Source organism: Bos grunniens, chromosome X, assembly GCF_055505025.1.
Source record: "Bos grunniens cultivar Pamir isolate PY7600 chromosome X, Bosgru_T2T1.0, whole genome shotgun sequence".
Lineage (NCBI taxonomy): Eukaryota > Metazoa > Chordata > Mammalia > Artiodactyla > Bovidae > Bos > Bos grunniens.
In genome coordinates this window covers 7,893,636-7,916,040 of record NC_141194.1, presented here as the reverse complement: position 1 = coordinate 7,916,040, position 22,405 = coordinate 7,893,636, and the positions used below count along the sequence as shown (strand labels likewise).

General features: G+C 40.6%; 1 protein-coding gene across 7 annotated transcripts in view; it reads left to right on the top strand.

The window, feature by feature from the left end:
* Positions 1–22,405, top strand: part of MID1 (midline 1) — a 689,657-nt gene that overhangs the window by 628,885 nt on the left and 38,367 nt on the right. For all 7 annotated transcript variants that reach the window (XM_086386881.1, XM_086386885.1, XM_086386880.1 and 4 more), the window contains 2 exons: positions 6,783–6,890; positions 18,638–18,786. In XM_086386881.1, coding sequence (XP_086243007.1) covers positions 6,783–6,890; positions 18,638–18,786 — 257 coding nt within the window. The remainder of the gene's footprint in view (positions 1–6,782; positions 6,891–18,637; positions 18,787–22,405) is intronic.

Genomic DNA, 22,405 nt, shown 5'->3' with positions numbered 1-22,405 from the left:
GACCAGTGCGTTCTCTTGGCAAAACTCTGTTAGCCTTTGCCCTGCTTCATTCTGTATTCCAAGGCCAAATTTGCCTGTCACCCCAGGTGTTTCTTAACTTCCTACTTTTTCAGTCCCCTATAATGAAAAGGACATCTTTTTTGGGTGTTAGTTCTAAAAGGTCTTATAGGTCTTCATAGAACTGTTCAACTTCGGTTTCTTCAGCATTACCGGTTGGGGCATAGGCTTGGATTACCGTGATATTGAATGGTTTGCCTTGGAAACGAACAGAGATCATTCTGTCGTTTTTGAGATTGCATCCAAGTACTTCATTTCAGACTCTTTTGTTGACCATGATGGCTGCTGCATTTCTTCTAAGGGATTCCTGCCCACAGTAGTAGATATAATCGTCATCTAAGTTAAAGTCACACCTTCCAGTCCATTTCAGTTCGCTGATTCCTAGAATGTTGACGTTCACTCTTGCCATCTCCTGTTTGACTGCTTCCAATTTGCCTTGATTCATGGACCTAACATTCCAGGTTCCTATGCAATATTGCCTTTTCAGCATCGGACCTTGCTTCTATCACCAGTCACGTCCACAGCTGGGTATTGTTTTTGCTTTGGCTCCATCCCTTCATTCCTTCTGGAGTTATTTCTCCACTGATCTCCAGTAGCATATTGGGCAACTACCAACCTGGGGAGTTCCTCTTTTAGTATCCTCTCATTTTGCTTTTTCATACTGTTTGAACCTCGCCTTCTCTAACTCCCTTACCCTACAATGTGTGTCAGAGAAACTGAGTCCTTAGCTCTTCTTAAAACACTATATGTGTCAGAGAATGTAAGTAATATGTGTCATACTGTTACTTACTTTCTCTGATGGATACTGTTGTAAGGAGGGCTCAGGAGAGCTAATCAGAGATACAGAGTCATCCTTATATATTTACTTCCTTGGACATATTATGTGCTATGAAGACTTGCCTACTTACTTAATTACTCTGACACATAGCGTTCTAAGGAAAGGTAAGGAGAGCTAAGGAGAATTACTCTGACACATATAGCATTCTATGTAGAGCCAACGTGGGCTAAGGAGACTTACTTAGGTACTCTGACACATATAGTGTCCTAAGGAGTCCTACATACTCTGACACATAATGTGCTGCTGCTGCTGCTGCTGCTAAATTGCTTCAGTCGTGTCCAACTCTGTGCGACCCCATAGACGGCAGCCCACCAGGCTCCCCCGTCCCTGGGATTCTCCAGGCAAGAACACTGGAGTGGGTTGTCATTTCCTTCTCTTAACTACTTACTTACTTACTCTGACACATAGAGTATTCTAATACAGCTAAGGAGACTTACTTACCTACACTGACACATATAGTGTGGTAAGGAGACTGACTTAGTTACTTACTTTCTCTGACACATACAGTGTTTTAAGAAGAGCTAAGGACTCACTTAGTTTCTCTGACACACATTGTAGGGTAAGGGAGTTAGAGAAGGCGAGGTTCAGAAAAATAATGAGACCAGCACTTACAGCAACAGATCACCTTTAATGAGGCGAGAAGGGGCAGCAGTCAGATTAGTGAGCAGCTACACTAACCCAAGAAAAGAGTAAGTAGATTTCCACATATATGCCTATATATACTGTCTTAAGGGGCCCTGTTCTTCTTCTCCAAGGTCTTTTGGAGTAGTTATCTCTTAAACGGCTGGGGCAAGGAATTCTGGAGATCGACCAGAGGCTGGACCGGCTGGGAGCTGGGCGTTAACTTCGGGTGACAGAGTTCTTTGTTTTGCATAGAATGGTGGGGAGGACCCAGAGGGGAGTTTTAAATCCTGGCTATTTTGAGCCATGTAACTTTCCTTCACATATTGTGTGCTAAAGGAGAGCTAAAGAGACTTATGTACTCTGAAACATAGTGTTCTAAGGAGAGCTAAGGAGGATAAAGGAGACTTAGTTACCTAGTTACTCTGACACATACAGTGCGGTAAGGAGAGCTAAGACTTACTTAGTTACTTACTTATTCTGACAGGTATAGTGTTCTAAGGAGAGCTAAGGAGAATTACCTATTTACATATTTAATTACTCTGACACATACAGTGTTCTAAGGAGAGCTAAGGCAGCTAAGGACTCTGACCTACTTACTTACTTTGACACATACAGTGTTGTAAAGCAAGCTAAGGAGAGTTACTTACTCTGACACATAGTATTCTAAGGAGAGCTAAGGAGACTTAGTTACTTACCGTGACACATATATTGTTCTAAAAAGAGGTAATGAATCAGTGCTAAGAAAGCTTAGAAGACTTACTTGGTTACTTAATATCTCTGACACATACAGTGTTCTAAAGAGAGCTAAGGAGAGTTTCCATAATCAAGTGTTCTGGTTGCCTCTCTGCAGTAGCACAAGCTGATTTCAAATACTTTTTCTTTCTCCTCCAATTTAATTCAATTGAACCCCAATTTACTAATAAGTACTTTATTTTCTTAACAGTGCTTTATTTATTCAAGAGTCTGTCCCAGTTGACATGCCTGCCAACAGTATTTTGTGTAGATTTTTTGTTGATGGCTATTCTTACCCCTTTGAGGTGGTATCTCATTGTGGTTTTGATGTGCATTTCTTTTCTTTTTTTTTTTTTTTTGGATTTGCATTTCTTTTCCTGTGATGTTGCACAGGTTTCAGAAGCAGACATAAAAGGTAAAATCATAACCGGGAGCGGCCAGCTTCCAAACCAAAACCAAGATCTAGAAACACCTGCACACACTGCAGGCAACCCATATACCCTGCTATATTTGATTTAATAGCCTATATACAAATGAAGTCCAATCAGATCTTTAGCATTTTTGAACATTTTAACACATCAAACTGCACTACTGTGGAAAACTTCTTTGTAGTGGAAAGAGTTTAGAAATATAGGATAGCATTCAACTCACTTTATTGTACCTGTTGGAATGGAAGATTGGTAGTGTTACAAAAATTTGGAAACGTCACACTTTTCCTACCATAGAGTAGCCCAAATTGCAGTGATTTTGAGAGTGACATAGATCGTAAACTGTATCATAGTCTCTTAGCGAAACTGCTTCTTGATGCAGACAGTACTACCTCACATGTGTCTATGGCTTCATAATGTAAGTTATTTCCTCATATATGATTCCTCATATATTGTGGTATTGTATTTACCACAATGATCCTACTCAGGCAATATTCACTTCATTTTACAACATACAGAAACTTAGAAACAGAGATACTCCTTGACTTTCTCAAAATCATCCCATGAGAAGAGCTTGTACTCCATACCACACTTCATGGTACCTGCTTGAGAGTGACTAGCATGGTCTCACTGCTGCTGCTGCTGCTGCTGCTAAGTCGCTTCAGTCGTGTCCGACTCTGTGCGATCCCATGGACTGCAGCCCACCAGGCTCCCCCGTCCTTGGGATTCTCCAGGCAAGAACACTGGAGTGGGTTGCCATTTCCTTCTCTGATGGTCTCACTAGGTCTAGTCAAAACTGGAAAAAAATCTTTAAGCGGAGAATATGTTAGCAGTAATGTCAAAACCTAAGGACCTCACAATATAGCAATTGATTTTTGACCAGGTGCTAAGGTACTGCAATGGAGGAAAGAATTTTCTTTTGTGCTTTAGCAACTGGATATCCATAAATAAAAGGATAAAGTTGGACCCCTCTTTCTCACCATACATAAAACTTATTTTAAAACGGCTCACAGCTATATGTGTAAGAGATAAAGCTCGCAGAGGAAAACAGAGGCATACATCTTCACAACCTTGGATTAGGCTTCTTAGCTGTGATACCAAAACACAAGTGACAATAGAACAGTGGATCACTTAGACGTCATCAAAATTAAAAACGTTTGTGCTTCTACCGTTACCATCAAGAAAATGAAAAGCAGCCTGCAGAATGGGAGAAAACATTTGCTAAGCACATAGCTAATAAGGGACTGAGTACCCAAAATATATAAAGAAATCATAGAATTTAACTATATAAGGTAAATGGCCCAATTACAAAAGGCACAAAAGATGTGAACAGTCATCTCTGAATTAGGTACACAAATGTTCCATAAGCACATGAAAAGATGCTCAACATCTTTAGCCATCAGGGAGTGCAACTCAAAACCACAATAAGATGCTACTCCACACCCACTATGATGAATAAAACAGAAAAGACAGACAGTGTCAAGTGTTGACAAGGATGTTGAGAAACTGGAAGCCTCACATACTTGTTCTTGGAATCTAAAATGATGCGGCCCCTTTGGAAACCAGTTTGGCAGTTCTTCAAAAAGTTAAACACAGAGTTGACGTGTGACCCAGCAATTCTTCTATACTCAAGAAGAATGAATACATATGTGCACACAGAAATTTATACATGAATGTTCACAGTGATACTGTTTCTAAGTAACCAAAAAATAGAAGCAACCCAAATGTCCATCTACTAGAGGACAGATAAACAAAATGTGGTGTATTACTTCTGTAATAATATTTGGCATAAAAAGGAATGAAGTACTGACACATGGTATGACACGGAGCAATCTTGAAAACATTATGCTAAGTGAAATCAGCCAGACCAAAAAGGATCATATATTGTTTGATTCCATTTATATGAAATGCAGAGAACAGGCAAATGCATAAAGAGACAGATCATAGACTAGTGGTCACCTATGCCCTCAAATAGGGTAGGTATTCAGAAGATGGAGTTACTGCAAATGGGTATGGAATTCTTTAGGGGGTGTGGAAAATTTTCTAAAATTAGATTGTGATGATGATTCTGAAACTCTGAGTACACTCAAACCCACAAACTGTACACTTTAAATGGGTGAATTTTATGATAACAAAGAATATTTCAATAAGGCCATAAGGAAAATCAATACCTTCCCCCTAAAAAGAATCATGATGACATACTTCTGTGTCTACACAGTCTTGGGAAACCAACACGTTCAATCCCCACATATTACCTACTTGCAGTATACCAGGATACCTGATTACATGTTACCTTGCCTCTTGTTGGAAGGTCATTTTCACTATCTATTCATTGAACAAATAGTTTTTGAATGTCTATTCCATGTTAAATATGGCTCCAGGTGCCTGGAATAGATGCCTCAAGTCATACAACACCCAAAGATCCCTACAAGAAGCTTGCCTCTGGTCAGATTTACCTTGATTGTATGTCCATGTTCAAATACAGCTTAGCTCTTAGGGGTCATGCCAGGAGATATTTTTCAAGTGTAAGGTGCTATTTTCCACAAATTTCACTTTCTGCATCATAATGGGTCTATGGTTTCAATAGACTGCCATCTTTTTCACAGCTCGGTTGTTGTCGGTTATTAAATTCAGTATGAAGTCAAAAGGAATGACAAGAACTCCTGACCCCACTTCCAGTTTATCTCACTCATAGAGATTGAAACTACTCTAGTTAAATAAAGTATGCCCAATCAAAAGGGCTACATGTCTGGGCCCTGTCTCCTCCCTGACCCTGAGTTATACTGGAATCATCAATTGTCTATTGGCATTCTTTATAACAGCATAGCCACTTCTCCGGTGCTGTGTTAAAATCATAAAACTCAGGCCTGTCCTATCTCCATCTCCCACAGCTGTGGTTTTTGGGTCTCTATGAGTAACATTTCAGAATCATCATGAGGTGGAAGACACAGCATGTGCACAGTATTTCCCAAGCCCAGTTGCCAAGAATGAGCTAATGTTAACCCTTTCTTGCATACAGTGAGCCTTACAAACTTCAAATGCAAGCCATTTGACAATGATCGACCTTGCCAGCAGAATGGCAGGCTTTCATGGTAGATCCCCAGATTTCCAGAGATAACATTTAAAATTATGTCATAAGATTTATAAAATATTCAACCATCCTTTTCCTTTTTGATGTTTTCATAGTGACTAAACACAAAGTTTGCATCTGTATATAAAAGACAAGTTAAATAAATGTGATGCCACCTTGCTAGCTTGCTTTTGGAAAATGTGTCCAAAAGATATTGATCATTATCTATCCTCCATAAAAGAACAGTGTTACTTTAACTTTTGTTTAGTAGCTTCAAACTGCACTTCCCTTCAAAATATAAAAACAGGAATTGCAAATATCAATTTTCAATTAATTGGTAATAGCTACATACTTGATGTGTTAAGAACGATCCTGAGATTGGGCATGGCTTAGCAAAAAGAGATGGCTAATAAATGTTTTCCAAGGATGCAAGGTAGAGAGTAGACATGTAAGTCTTATATTTGCCATCCCTGCATAATTGGAAGAAGAGTTAACATTGAAAACATCTTTTTATCACAGATTTAGAGAACAAACTAGTGGTTACCAGTGGAGAGAGGGAAGACGTAGTAGGGGATTAAGAGGTATAAACTGTGAAAGTGTGTTACTCACTCACTTGTGTCAGACTCTTTGTGACCCTGTGGACTGTAGCCCACCAGGCTCCTCTGTCCATGGGATTCTCCAGGCAACAATACTGGAGTGGGTAGCCATTTCCTTCTCCAGGGGCTCTTCCCAACCCAGGAGGTATACACTACTATGTATAAAATAGATAAGCTACAAGGATATATTGTATAACACAGGGAATATAGCCAGTATTTAATAATAACTAGACATGGAGTATAACCTTTAAAAATTGTGACTCACTATATTGTACGCCTAACTTATATACGATTGTACAGCAACTTTTCCTCAATAAATTTTTAAATAAAATATCTTTCCAGCAATTAATAGAAATTTACTAGTCTACATCTTAAAAAGGAGCATTTAATGGAAAACAAACACTAAATTAATGCTCACCATTTTATCTATCCCATAGGTCAATGCATCACGTCAAGAAGCCAAATTGATGGAGGAATGTGATCTTCTTATTGAGATCATTCAGCAAAGACGACAAATCATTGGAACCAAGATCAAAGAAGGAAAGGTACGATTTCTAGGGCAGAAGGTTTCAAATTCTCTACCTGGAGAAAATATACTCCCATGCACGCCAATAGCTTAAATACTGAATGCCTCCTTTTTCTGTATTTTCTGTGGTTGTACTCTTTAAGTCTTTAGGATGTAGGTCAAAGCCCCTTCATGGGCCAGTTTTTGCTCCACCCTTCTTTTGTGTGATGGTCTCCTGAACACACCTGCAATGCAAAGGCTGCTCCATGACCCAACTCCAGGCACAGCCTGGAGCTCTGGTATATTAGAGCCCCAATTTTCTGTCTCTCTTCTCTGGGAGAAGGTGGGTTTCATAGAGAAGAGTTCATTTTACATTTACTGCTGTATCCCAGCACTTAACACAGCACTAAATAAATGTTTAAATAAATCAGTCTTTATCTACAGAAATTATGAAGTGCTTTCTCATGCCCCTGAGGGAATTTAGACAGGTGTCATTTCATGGTGGCAAAACTCCTATCATTGCACTGTATCATAAACCCCTTTGTGGATCTATTAATAGTATTTCCTTTCTAATGTTTATATGGCTGAAATTCCCATGGTTTTACAGTGCCCTATATTCAAAAAGCAATTCACCAGTTTAAATTATATTCTTTATGGCCATCTTATTCAAAATTTATTTCAAAATGTTGATAATTCTAGAATCACTTTATTCTATTTTTAAAGTAGTCATATTTGTATTGATAGATTTTTGATCCACTTTATCCCATTTCTCTGCCACCTTCAAGACAATTTTGTAAATATTTAAAAATAAAAAAGTTTGTTCATGATCAAATCAATTCTTTAATTTCTCTTATTAGTGCTCATAACTATAAGGAAATATGTATAATTAAATCCAATTGGCAAGAATTAAGTAGTATATAGAGATTACAAAAAAAAAAGTCTATGCTCTTTGGTTTTCTACAAAATTTGAAAGGTATTTCTCATTGTATAATGTTCTAGACTGCTTTGTCTATGTAGAATGAAAAACATTTATACATGTACATTGTGATGATGATCACAAAAGTTAAAGTCAAATCAAATAAGTCTTGAAGCTGTTCCAGTGGATTATCAAATTAATATAAAATTATTCTCTGACTTGAAGAGATAGTTTGGCATGGACATGTACAGTCTGCTATATTTAAAATGGATAACCAACAAGGACCTGCTGAAAAGCACAGGGAACTCTGCCCAATGTCATGTGGCAGCCTGGATGGGAGGGGAGTTTGGGGGAGAATGGATACATGTATATGTATGGCTGAGTCCGTCCCTTTGCTGTTCATCTGAAATTATTACAACATTGTTGATCGGCTATACTCCTGTACAAAATGAAGCTTTTTTAAAAAAATTATTCCCTGGCCAAGGATGGACTGAGATGTGTTAAACAATTACTTACCCCACATAGAAATTATACTGTCAGTCTGGAATCTGTATTGGATCTGTGTCCTCTTCCATCATCAGGCACCATGTGTATATTTCTTAATACCTGACATCTTCCAGGTTCTCAGACACATGAGAGCCTGAAAACAATTGTAATTAATTATTAATATGCATATGGAAGGCAGTTTGTTTGCCCTTACATGGTCACGTGCAGGGATCAGCTCTTAATACACATTACTTCCTTACTGCTGCTCAAACAAATTACCACACTTAGTGGCTTAACACAACACAGATTTATTATCTGACCTTCTGGAGGTCAGAAGTCTAAAACCAGTCACAACTAGGCTCCTGTCAATATTTCAGCAGTGCTGTTTCTTTCTGCGGAATTTCTGCAGAATTCATTTCTTTTCTGGCCTATAGGAGCCGCCAGCATTCCTTGGCTGATGGTTTCTTTCTGCGGAATTTCTGCGGAATTCATTTCTTTTCTGGCTTATAGGAGCCGCCAGCATTCCTTGGCTGATGGTTTCTTCATCACATCACTCTGAGCATTACTTCCCGCCTCAGATCTCTTTTCTCTGGCACAGACTCTCCTGGTTCTCTCTCATCAGGACCCTTATAATTACATTGGGATCACCCAGATAATCCAGGATAATTTTCCCCCAGCTCCAGATTCTGAATCTAGTCACATCTGCCAAGACGCCTCTGTAAAGGAACATGTACGGTCACATTTTTTTAAACTCCTGGGATTAGGATGTGGGCATCTTTGGGGGCCCTTATTCAGCCTGCAATGACTCCACCACAACCTCCTGGCCAGCAGGTCCTCCTTTCCCTTACTTACCTCCCCAGCATGAGGGTTACTCTCATAAACTAGATCAAAGTAGCGAAAGGGTGTCCCCAGTTCCAGCCATGATGATACGTGGGCTTCATGCTCTGGTGTACCCACTCTGCCCTGAATGTGTCTGTGATCCAGAACGTAGTAAAAGAGAAAAGCAAAGAGACACATAGCTGGGCCCCAAACGAGATAGGCTTCTCAGCTCACTGAAAGGGACTGAGAAAAGTTTCTTGCCAGCCTCCACCTTGGGTCAGAGCTTTTGGCAAACTTCAGGCCTGGGAGTCTGGAGCAAGTCGGTTGGGTTGGAGCCTGGCTCTGCACTTACTGTTTCTGATGCCTACACAAAATGCGAGAGCCTCAGCAATGCAGAGATAATACAAGATTCCTGCAAGATTCCTGCATGAGGACCCCCAAGGATGAGGTGAGGGTGACTAAGACAGACAGGGTAGGCTAAGCCAGGTGAGTGAGGGAGGAAAAACTTACGAATGACTGCTGCCCTTTGAAAACTGAAACCCAAACCGCAATTCCAAAGCATATAAAGACATCTTGAATTTCTAAAACACCCCCAACAAAATCAACGAAGACATTTTCTCACCTCAGATGAAAGGAATTTGATGGGAAAATATTTAGATGTTCAAAGAGATCCATAGAGGAATAACTTCTATCTTAGAAGAGCAGAAAGTTGTGAAACCACAAAAAGGAAGATAGGAAATAAGAAAAAATAGATATAAAAGCAACAAATTAGAAGTTTTGGAGGGGAAAATATCTACACTGAAGTTGCAAAGAAAACTCAGGCAATTTTGGAAGCTGAGTTTCAGCCTCCACAGGGGGAGACTCTACACATAAGAATAGGTAACTTGATCTGTACTTCACACTAAATACAAAAATTAAATATACATGGGTCATATACTTAAATGTAAAAACTATGAAGACTCTAGAAGAGAAAACACAGGAGGAAATCTTAGTGACGTTGGGTTGGCCCAAGATTATATACAGTGGCAAAAACAAAAAAAAAATATTTACACACTAAAGAGATAATTATACATTTTATATTATCAAAAGTAACTTCTCAAGGCACTCTTAAGTGAATGTAAAGACAAACCACACATTAGGAAAAAATACTTATAAATGATTTATTTAACCAAGTACGTGTATCTGGAATATATAACAGATTTTCAAAACTCATGATTAAGGAAATAGATGACCCCTTCACCAAAACAGATAAAAGATTTGAATAGCTACTTTACCAAAGAAGGTATCAGGATGGCAAATAAGCACATGAAAAGATGGTCAAAATCATTAAGTCATTAAGGAAATGCAAAGTAAAACTTCAGTGAGATACAACTACTTACCTCTTAGGATGGTTGAATTAAAAAGATGGACTATCCCAAGTGCTGGTAAGAATGTGGATTAACTGTAACTCACACACGGTTCTAAGAATGGAAACTGTATTTTAGAAAACTGTTTGACAGTTTCTTCAGTAGTTAAATATACACGTACCCTTCCAGCCAGCCATTTTAGGTGTTTACCAAGAAAAATGAAAGCAGATGTTTATATAAAACTTGGACATGAATTTTCATGGTAATATTAAGGGTAATAGCTTTCCAGGTGGCACTAGTGGTGAAGAAGCCACCTGCCGATGTAGGAGATGTAGGAGATCCCTTGTTTAGGAAGATTCCCTAGGGAAGGAAATGGCAAACCACCCCAGCATTCTTGCCTGGGAAATCCCATGGACAGAGGAGCCTGGTAGGCTACAGTCCATGGCGTTGCAAGAGTCAAACGCAGCTTAATGACTAAACAACAACAATAGCCCTTGACTGCAAATGACCCAAAGGCTATCAATAGATGAATACAGAAATGATTAGTGGCATTTCCATACAACGCTATTCAGCAAGGAAGCCCATGTGACAACATGAATCATGAGTGAAAAAAGCCAGACAGAAAATAGTGTATACTGCATGAGTATATTCATACAGAATTCCAGAAACAACTCTTTCTAATTAGCTACAGTGGCAGAAAACAAATCAGTGAATGCTTAAGTATGAGTGACAGAGGGGTGGGCAGGATAAATGACAAAGGTGCAGGAAGAGAATTGGGGGTATGATACATACATACATACATACATACATATATATATATATATATTCATTACCTTGAAAATGGGGACTCTTTCATGGGTTTACACATATTTGAAAACTAATCTGATTTGTACTTGAACTATGTGCAGTTTCTTCTATATTACCTGTATCTCAGTAAAGCTGTTTTATGACAACGAACTTATAAGTGATCAATGCAAAGAAACAGAGGAAAACAACAGAATGGGAAAAACTAGAGATCTCTTCAAGAAAATTAAAGATACCAAGGGAATATTTCATGAAAATATGGGCTCGATAAAGGACAGAAAAGATATGGACCTAACAGAAGCAGAAGATATTAAGAAGAGGTGGCAAGAATACATAGAAGAACTATATAAAAAAGATCATCATGACTCAGATAAACACGATGGTGTGATCACTCACCTAGAGCCAGACATCCTGGAGTCTGAAGTCAAGTGGGCCTTAGGAAGCATCACTATGAACAAAGCTAGGGGAGGTGATGGAACTCCAGCTGAGCTATTTCAAGTCCTAAAAGATGATGCTGTAAAAGTGCTGCACTCAATATGCCAGCAAATTTGGAAAACTCAGCAGTGGTCACAGGACTGGAAAAGGTCAGTTTTCATTCTAATCCCAAAGAAAGGCAATGCCAAAGAATGTTCAAACTACCGCACAACTGCATTCACCTCACACGCTAGCAAAGTAATACTCAAAATTCTCCAAGCCAGTCTTCAACAGTATGTGAACTGAGAACTTTCAGATGTTCAAGCTGGATTTATCAATATAGTGAAAATGAGTATACTACCCAAAGCAATTTATAGATTCAACGCAATCCCTATCAAGCTACCAACAGTATTCTTCACAGAGCTAGAACAAATAATTTCACAATTTGTATGGAAATACAAAAAACCTCGAATAGCCAAAGCGATCTTGAGAAAGAAGAATGGAACTGGAGGAATCAACCTACCTGACTTCAGGCTCTACTACAAAGCCACAGTTATCAAGACAGTATGGTACTGGCACAAAGACAGAAATATAGATCAATGGAATAAAATAGAAAGCCCAGAGATAAATCCACGCACATATGGACACCTTATCTTCGACAAAGGAGGCAAGAATATACAATGGATTAAAGACAATCTCTTTAACAAGTGGTGCTGGGAAATCTGGTCAACCATTTGTAAAAGAATGAAACTGGACCACTTTCTAACACCATACACAAAAATAAACTCAAAATGGATTAAAGATCTAAACGTAAGACCAGAAACTATAAAACTCCTAGAGGAGAACATAGGCAAAACACTCTCTGACATACATCACAGCAGGATCCTCTATGACCCACCTCCCAGAATATTGGAAATAAAAGCAAAAATAAACAAATGGGACCTAATTAACCTTAAAAGCTTCTGCACATCAAAGGAAACTATTAGCAAGGTGAAAAGACAGCCTTCAGAATGGGAGAAAATAATAGCAAATGAAGCAACCGACAAACAACTAATCTCAAAAATATACAAGCAACTCCTACAGCTCAACTCCAGAAAAATAAACGACCCAATCAAAAAATGGGCCAAAGAACTAAATAGACATTTCTCCAAAAAAGACATACAGATGGCTAACAAACACATGAAAAGATGCTCAACATCACTCATTATCAGAGAAATGCAAATCAAAACCACTATGAGGTACCATTTCACACCAGTCAGAATGGCTGCGATCCAAAAGTCTACAAATAATAAATGCTGGAGAGGGTGTGGAGAAAAGGGAACCCTCTTACACTGTTGGTGGGAATGCAAACTAGTACAGCCACTATGGAGAACAGTGTGGAGATTCCTTAAAAAACTGGAAATAGAACTGCCTTATGATCCAGCAACCCCACTGCTGGGCATACACACTGAGGAAACCAGAAGGGAAAGAGACACGTGTACCCCAATGTTCATCGCAGCACTGTTTATAATAGCCAAGACATGGAAGCAACCTAGATGTCCATCAGCAGATGAATGGATAAGAAAGCTGTGGTACATATACACAATGGAGTATTACTCAGCCATTAAAAAGAATACATTTGAATCAGTTCTAATGAGGTGGATGAAACTGGAGCCTATTATACAGAGTGAAGTAAGTCAGAAGGAAAAACATAAATACAGTATACTAATGCACATATATGGAATTTAGAAAGATGGTAACAATAACCCGGTGTACGAGACAGCAAAAGAGACACTGATGTATAGAACAGTCTTATGGACTCTGTGGGAGAGGGAGAGGGTGGGAAGATTTGGGAGAATGGCAATGAAACATGTAAAATATCATGTAGGAAACGAGTTGCCAGTCCAGGTTCGATGCATGATGCTGGATGCTTGGGGCTGGTGCACTGGGACGGCCCAGAGGGATGGTATGGGGAGGGAGGAGGGAGGAGGGTTCGGGATGGGGAACACATGTATACCTGTGGCGGATTCATTTTGATATTTGGCAAAACTAATACAATTATGTAAAGTTTAAAAATAAAATAAAATTGGAAGAATAAAAAAATAAATAAAAAAAGAAAAAGAAAAGGCAGAGGAACCAGAGATCAAATTGCCAACATCCAATGGATTATAGAAAAACCAAGAGAATTCCAGAAAAGCATCTACTTCTGCTTTATTGACTATACTAAAGCCTTTGACTGTGTGGATCACAACAAACTGAAAAATTCTTACAGAGATGGGAATACCAGGTTTTTCCAGTAATCATGTATGCATGTGAAAGCTGGACCATAAAGAGGGCTGAGCACCAAAGAACAGATGCTTTTGAACTGTGGTGTTGGAGAAGACTCTTGAGAGTCCCATGGACAGCAAGGAGATCAAAGCAGTCAATCCTAAAGGAAATCAGTCCTGAATATTCATTGGAAGGACTGATGCTGAAGCTCCAGTACTTTGGCCCCCTGATACAAGAACTGACTCATTGGAAAAGACCTTGATGCTGGGAAAGATTGAGGGCAGGAGGAGAAGGGGGTGACAGAGGATGAGATGGTTGGATGGCATCACTCATGACTCGATGGACATGAGTTTGAGCAAGCTCTGGGAATTGGTGATGGACAGGGAGGCCTGGTGTGCTGCAGTCCATGGGGTTGCAAAGCGTTGGTCACAACTGAGTGACTGAACTGAACTTGTGTATTTATACCATGGAACAGTCTTCAGAAATTAAAAGCAATGAACTGGGGGTGATACATATTTACATGGACGAGTCACAGAAAGAGAAGCAAGGTTTATAATGATTCATGGAGAATAAGAAATATTATATACAGTTTGATGAACTACAAAAAATTGCATACACTATTGAGGCAAACATATATTAGCATGTTTGGGAGTCATCAGAAGTGTGTTTTCCTCTAGAGAGAGACATGAATTAGGGAGGGATGTTCAAGGGCTTCAGTGTCAATAATATTTTACTGCCTTCTGAAAAATCCTATGCTAATATGATGAAAACACTGACATTTGCTAACGCTGGTGCTATGTATGGCAACATTGGTCATATGACTTGAAAAATTGTACTTTTGAGGTATATCCCTTCTTAAAAATGCATGTTTGCCCAGGGATGTGATCTCAGAAGAAAGATGAAGGCCCAGTTAAGCTCTCCATTGAGTTACTACCTTGGCACATGACCAAGGACTAGTTCATCCCTAACCTGGGAATTCACAGTGACTAAGTCCCTGGCCAGGGAATTGGGTGTCAGAGAGACATTTCGAAGAAAAGATGAGCATGCATGCCAACTCCCTGCCCAGCATCTCCAAGTATGGGCTTGGGGCCCAGTGAGGGTGTCCAGGGTGGGAAGTCTGAAGAAATGCAATCCAGAGAAGCACTCGGACCAGCACTCAGAAGTGAGGAGCTAAAGCAGAATCATGGAGCCCACAAAGGTTAATCTGACCCACGTCTTGACTTTGCCTCTGTATTTAGTGCCAGTCATAATGCCCTAGACCCAGAGAGAACAAACTCACTGCATATCCTCCAACCATAGTGGGGGTGGGGGGGTGCTGGGAGGGGCTGGGGAAGGCTGCCAATCAGATGATGCTGTTACCCATTAGCACAGACTGGTAATTCCTTCCCTCAGACCATTGCACCTTCTTAGAAATAACAGCTCAACAGCCTTTATACTTGTACTGACGAAGAGTCTCAAGCTCTGAGACTCCCCAAGAAAGAGCTGGCTTATTTCTTCAGCAGAAGGGGATAAATTTCACATCCACACATCAATACATGAAAAGCTGACAGCAGACTCCAGGTTAAGCAAACTATTTATGTTCAGACACATATCTGAGAAAGCTGCAGCTAAAAACAAAAGGGGGTCCCTTCTCATCACTACTTTTATGTGCTCTGAGTCTCCCAAATTGCTGGTAATTACCCTGGAGTCCATGTCAGGGCTTTTGTATAGCCTTATAAAAATGCTCAGTATAGTCCTTATTGTCAGTTAAGATACTTCTGTTAATTGAGACTCAATGGTTTGAACCAAACAATTTTGGGGTGAGAACCCTATGTAGATAATAAAAGCACTTAAAATATAAAGAAAAATAAAGGGCCACTTTAAAAAGCATTTGTAAGGTAAAATAAACAGCAAGTAAATTGATATAAATAGGCCTATATCCCCAGTAAAAGGAGATTCCAACAAAGTATTTCCATGATGACTGTGGAAGTGAACTCCACAAATTACAACATTCAGTCACACTTCCCCAAGGAATAAAGAACACTGCCAACTTGGAAAAAAAAATTTAAGTAATATATTTTAAATGGTGTTTTCTAATGAAGGCATTCGTATTTTGCTAAATACTCAGTGTCTGATCCTGAAGTGTGGTACCATGTAGGACAGTGCTTCATTATAATGTGATCCAAATCATGGCCATCTGATTAGAATCATTTAGGTCAGCAAACTTTGTAAAGGGCCAGGTATAATAAATATTTTCAGTTGTGACCTGTAGGCTCTGTCATTACTGCTCACTGCTGGTATAGTGAGAAATGGTAGTGTGAAAGCAGCCATAAATGATTCATAAACACATACATGTGGCCCTGTGCCAATAAAACTTTATTTACACAAACAGGTTTTGTGCTGGATATGGTCCATAGACCATAGTTTGTGAACTAACTTAGGAAAGTGGTTTTCTTTTCTTTTTTCTTTCTTTTTTACTGAAACCCACAGTAAAAAATACATCAAACCCAGCACTGACACACGGACACATAGAGAAGTAAGTTTTACCAAACCCAACTTACCCTTTCTACAAGGAATGCACTCTGCTACTATCTTTTCTCCTCTCCTCTTTCATTTAGTTTTTTTAAATGTTAATCCCATCCATTCTGGTGATTCATCACCTGCAGATCAAAAACATTATTGCTTGTTAAAATGCAGATTCCCACAGCCCGCCAATTATAACTCCTCACCTAGGATTTCGAAATGTTGGCCCAGACATTTACAGGTTTTCTTTAAGAGATCCCCAACTGATTCTTGTGCACACCAGGCTTATAAAGCTCCGGTCTGGTCTATCAGATGGAATTCTACACAGAGTAAAATTAAAATTAAACCAGGTTGTCTTCTGTAAAACATTTGTATATTTTCTAAGGCGGCTCTCATTTTGGCTTGAATTCAACTTATGCATGATTTAGGACCTTTTTCCTTTTCTTCTTATGTCACTTTGAATTTCCAGCATCATGACAGAATTTTGTGTTTTTTTGTTTTGTTTTTAAGAAGAAAGTGCAGGTCAAGCATTTTTCCATTTGTAATCTGTGTGATCACTACAACGTATACTGAAAGGACATGAAGTTATTCAAAAGGAATACTTGGACCTTATTTGTTTTGTTGCTGTTAGAACTATACTAAATACCTTCAGTTCTACCATGTAACTTGTGATTAAGTATTCCTTCCTCTGACAATTTCTTCTGGATGTGTTCCAACATCTTGAATTGGACTCGATGCCTTTCTGAGCTTTACCTCTGGATATAATGCTGTTAGAAGCTAAATTCTATTTGGTGTACGATAAGTGTCATTTTATTCAACTAACAAACACAGTTAATCGGCAGTGATGGTCACTGTAATTATATATAATGTGGTAAATCTTTTACCGGGCTTAAGATAACATACTCTATGCCCCAGAGTTTTGACACTTCATTTCTCTAACCCTTGACTTTCAAGAATCTCACTCTTGCCTGCAATCTTGTGGCTGCCGCCTCACAGTTCAGCATTCATTTCCTTTGTCTGCTCTGGTACAACAGAGCTGAAATTGGACAGTCCTCAGAGGCCTCGAGTTCTGACATCTCCTTCCTTCCTTTACTTCGATTAGACTTGCACGGGGATGATAATGATGACTTGGAGAAAGGAGGAATTTCTTGGAGTTAGCAGGAATTCTGGAGGGAACCCAAGCCAGCCTTGTCTGCAAGACAGATGAACTGGCCTCCTCCCTACCCTTTCACCCCAGGCTGTTTTCCATTCCAGAATGATCAGAAAGCCGGCCAAGACCTGTCCCAGGCTGTGTAGACTTGAGCTGGGGGGGGCGGGGGCCCGCGCACACAGGGTGCACTGCTGTTCCAATTAGCACTCTCATTTTCCCCTGGCTTCTGGCCAGAGGGCTTCATCTCCCAGCACACTCCAAACACCAGCACAACCGGTCAAGTGGGTTACCATGGACTTATCGCAGCCTGCCCCGAGGTGATGGTCAGTTATGTTTGAGGGTCGTTTTCAAGCAAGACGGAATCAGAAGTTGGAATGGAGATTGGAACCAAATGAGCATTTTTATCCGGACTGGGAACTGCTTATCAAAATAGTTTTAGTTATCAAGCAAGCACAAAGTGCCTGGAAATGACGTTCCCGGTGAGGGGAAATGGCCCAGCTGTGCTTTTTTTGGCTTTCTCTCATCTGTGGAACAGGAAAAATATTAATCAATGGAAAAAATGCTCCCTTTCTGTTAATTTAACACAAGAGTTTGCAATAGTGTGGGAAATAGTACTATCTAATGTGTTTACATCACCATTTTATTACATGGATGGCAAAGAACTTTTGATTTGACTTAAGCCACACGTTTTGCACCTACAGCGATGTTTTATTTTCTCATTGGCTGAAAACATATGATAGAGAAAGTTCCAGGGTTCCCTGTGATCTTACAGTCATTGTGTTAGAATAGCTGAGGGAAGAGGCCCAGTGACCCTCTAACTCACACTGGGCAACACCTTTTTTCCCCATTAACAGGGAAGCAATTCGCAATTCAGGGCTTCCTCCTGAAACAAATTAGTGACACTTCTCCAAGAAGATAAAGAATAGCTCAGACAAGAGTGCCATGACTGGGGTTCACAGCTTTCTCTGCCTCCCTTTTGCACTTTTAGTGAAGGATGACTCGCACACAACCGAACTCGCACACGGCGAGAGTCCAGCACAATGCATTTTCACTAAGCAAGCCCACCCGGGTAACCAACCATCTCTGTGCCTCTTTTGTTCCAGGTGATGAGGCTTCGCAAACTGGCTCAGCAGATTGCAAACTGCAAACAGTGCATCGAGCGGTCGGCATCACTCATCTCCCAAGCAGAACACTCTCTGAAGGAGAATGATCACGCGCGTTTCCTACAGACCGCTAAGAATATCACTGAGAGGTGAGTGCAGGGGCTACTGGGAAATTCTCAGTGCCTGGGCTCCCGTGTCTGGACTGTGATTGGTTGGCCTTGCCCTGCCTTGCTTTTGTTTGCATTTTCAAGGCTGGGTACCAGAGAGAATAGAGGCTTTGAGTTGCTTTGTTCCAGCTCAAAATGCTTCCCTTTGACCTGTCAAAGCCTTTTCAGTATCAGCCGGGAGTTCAAGGCCTTAGAAACAAGAGCCTGCAAGTTAGAAAGAATAAAATCTGCCTTCTTTTACTGGGGAAGAAAGCTTAGGATGGCACAAAACTGCATTTACTGTGACTCTCAGACCTGATCTTATCATATACTTGATAACAAAGAATCAAAATGAACACCAAAACATAAAAGGGAATCTTTTCTTCCATCTCAAGGCTTATCTAGTTTTTAAAACCACCCAGGTGTTGTTCTCTGTGAGTGCTGTTTTTATTTGGTTGAGAAGCTTTGCCTCTCCTCAAAGGTCAAGACCAACTCATGTGGGAGAGAGAAGACCCAACTGTCAACTTCATACCACCTCCTTTGGAAATCTTTATTCTATGGTGGGGGACATAAACATTATGTGATTTGAAAGGACAGCTCAGCAGTGAAACTGACAGGGGTCACTGCACCTTCAGTGCACATACTTGATAGGCATAAAATTACTCGCCTTCACTGATGCAAACACCTATAGCAATTCTTGGGGAGCCCAAGAAAAGCACCTCATGCCACCTAAATGCATGACATCTCCAGCCAATGCCATTGACATTGACTTTTCATTCAGTGGAATTTTCAGAGTCAACTCACCTTTATCCAAAGCAATAATTGAAGCCTATCCCTGGAAGACCCCAGACAGCTCCTTCTTCCTGATCTTTATCCAGCAGCAGGGCTCTGCAAACTCTGCTTATAAAGGACCAGAGTAAATATGTTCAGCTATGAAGGTTATCTCGTCCCCATGACAACTACTCAACTCAGCCATGATAGGTCTCCAGCAGCCTAGTATAGATGCAAATGAACGGGCAATGGCGTGTTCCAATAAGACTACTGGCAAAAACAGGCAGCAGGTCAGATCTGGCCCTCAGCCAGGGCTTCCCAGGTGGCGCTTAGTGGTAAAGAACCCGCCTACCAATGCAGGAAATGTGGGTTTGATCGCTGGGTTGGGAAGATCCCCTGGAGGAGGGCATGGCAACCCACTCCAGTATTCTTGCCTGGAAAATCCCATGGACAGAGGAGCCTGGTGGGCTACAGTCCATGTTGCAGAGAGTTGGACACAGCTGAAGTGACTTAGCACACACACTGGACTTTGCCAGCCCTTGGCCTAGGGCAAAAAAATACTTACCATCTTCTGACCTGAATTTCTTCAGGGAAAGAGAAAGAAAACTTCAGTTTATTGAGGGTTTGCTTATATTGCACACTGTGCTGATGCTCAAAATACCACACAGAGGTCAGCAGTGGTATTTCCGCTTCCAGTATCCCTTCAATGGGAGGAGGGTATAGTCTCTTTATGGCTCTAGTCTAGTATCCAGCCGGTTTCTTTGTGTTCTTTCTTCTGTTTGAGATTTCCTCTGCGACTGGTTAGATACTTATCTCTGCCAATGAACGTGGATAACAGCTGGTTATCATCCCTTTTATATCCTTAAAATGATCTCCTCCCTCCTCCAAAGGCAGCCAGCTTCTTTCCTCAGGACTCGTCAGTTCCAAGTGTTTAATTGTCTCCACTGCTCTCATCTGGACTGCCTCCAGGTGCCTGAAATATTCAAGCTAAAGTTAAAAAACTGCAAACAGCACTAATACTCCAGTGTACCCGGGACACTCAAGTAGACAGCATTTACACTTACATCATGGTTTCCAACTGGGATCCACTAGTTCTTTTCTCCAGCTATAAATTGTGCAATGTCCAGATGAAATGGCTAGTATGAGTTGCATTTCTCAGCACTTCCTAAAAATCTGGGCCAGTCTAACATGGATAAATTCTCAGCTAGCAGGAGAGAGAACATGGCCCCATAACAGTTAAGATAGAATGTTCTGGAAGAAGATCTGCATTTGAAGTCTAACACAACAGGAGCATGGATGCCTACATGGCATCTCCCTTTGACCCAGCAGGTCCTACCTGGACCCATTCAACTCTACCTCTCACAGGCCCATCTCATCAAGCATAGAATTGTGACCCACTGCTCTTTCCACAAATGAATTTTATCATATATAGGGTTTGCCAGAAAGTTCCTGTGGCTTATTCCATAACAGCTTATGGAAACACCCAAATGACCTTATTGACCAATCCAATACACTATTCTCAAGCCTCACTACTACATAATTTTTGGTGTGATTGTATGTGCACTTTGCTAACATGATGTTAAATAAGCAAAACTCTTCACTAAATCCATAAGAAACTTGGCATACTACTTATGAAAAGTTTAAACTTCCATCAAGTTTGAATGCGTACTACCTGTAAAAATTTGCCAGGAGCCCTTGTCGCTCTCAGAGAAGGCAATGGCACCCCACTCCAGTACTCTTGCCTGGAAAATCCCATGGACGGAGGAGCCTGGTAGGCTGCAGTCCATGGGGTCGCTAAGAGTCGGACACGACTGAGCGACTTCACTTTCACTTTTCACTTTCCTGCAGTGGAGAAGGAAATGGCAACCCACTCCAGTGTTCTTGCCTGGAGAATCCCAGGGACAGGGGAGCCTGGTGGGCTGCCATCTATGGGGTCGCACAGAGTCGGACACGACTGAAGCGACTTAGCAGCAGTAGCAGCTTGTCGCTCTGTTTCTTCATCCCATCTGTCTGTCTCTATTTGTCAATCCTCTTGGTCAATTCTTGAGCCCTTTGCCTTTTCCAGCAACCAGAATGTGGTAAAAAGGCAATGACTTTGACCCTGTAATTTGGAAACCGGTGTTCAAATCCTAGCACTGTCACCTTTTAACTGTGATTCTTTGTCCAAGAGCTATTTTTGACTCAGAAAACTGGGCTCCTAATAGCTACCTCTATCCACAGTTGTGATAACATTGCTGGCCACTCCTATAAACATGTCTTCGGTGTTGCAGATACTCCATAATGTTCCTTGGATTTGTGTTTTCATATTACTTAACATTCTTCTCTAAAACATGACTTCACAGCTCTGTTCCTGTCTGTCTGCCTTGGGCTTTGGCACCTGTGTACTTGTAAACCATCTTTACTCTTCTAGTCAAGGGTGGAATGGCCACAGGAAACTTAATACTGCAGGCCTTCCTCAAGTTAGAATTGGATGCAACTTTTCTGCATCCTTACATCACTTAAAGTGCACATGTTTGCCTACAAGCTGAATCAGACTGCATAAAGATTTTTCAATTCAGAAGCATGGAAAAAAAAAACCCAAGAGGGGAGAAAGCCTCAAGTTTTACATTGTAAGAGATGCATATGCTTTAGAATCAAGCCCTTGGCTCTATGCTAATTGCTCAGGAGTAATGCCGACTCACTGAAAAAGACCCTGATGCTGGCAAAGATTGAGGGCAGGAGCAGAAGGGGGCGGTAGAGGATGAGATGGTTAGATGGTATCATCAACTCAATAGACATGAGTTTGAGTGAAGGACAGGGAACCCCAGAGTACTGCAGTCCATGGGGTTGCAATGAGTCGGACATGACTGAG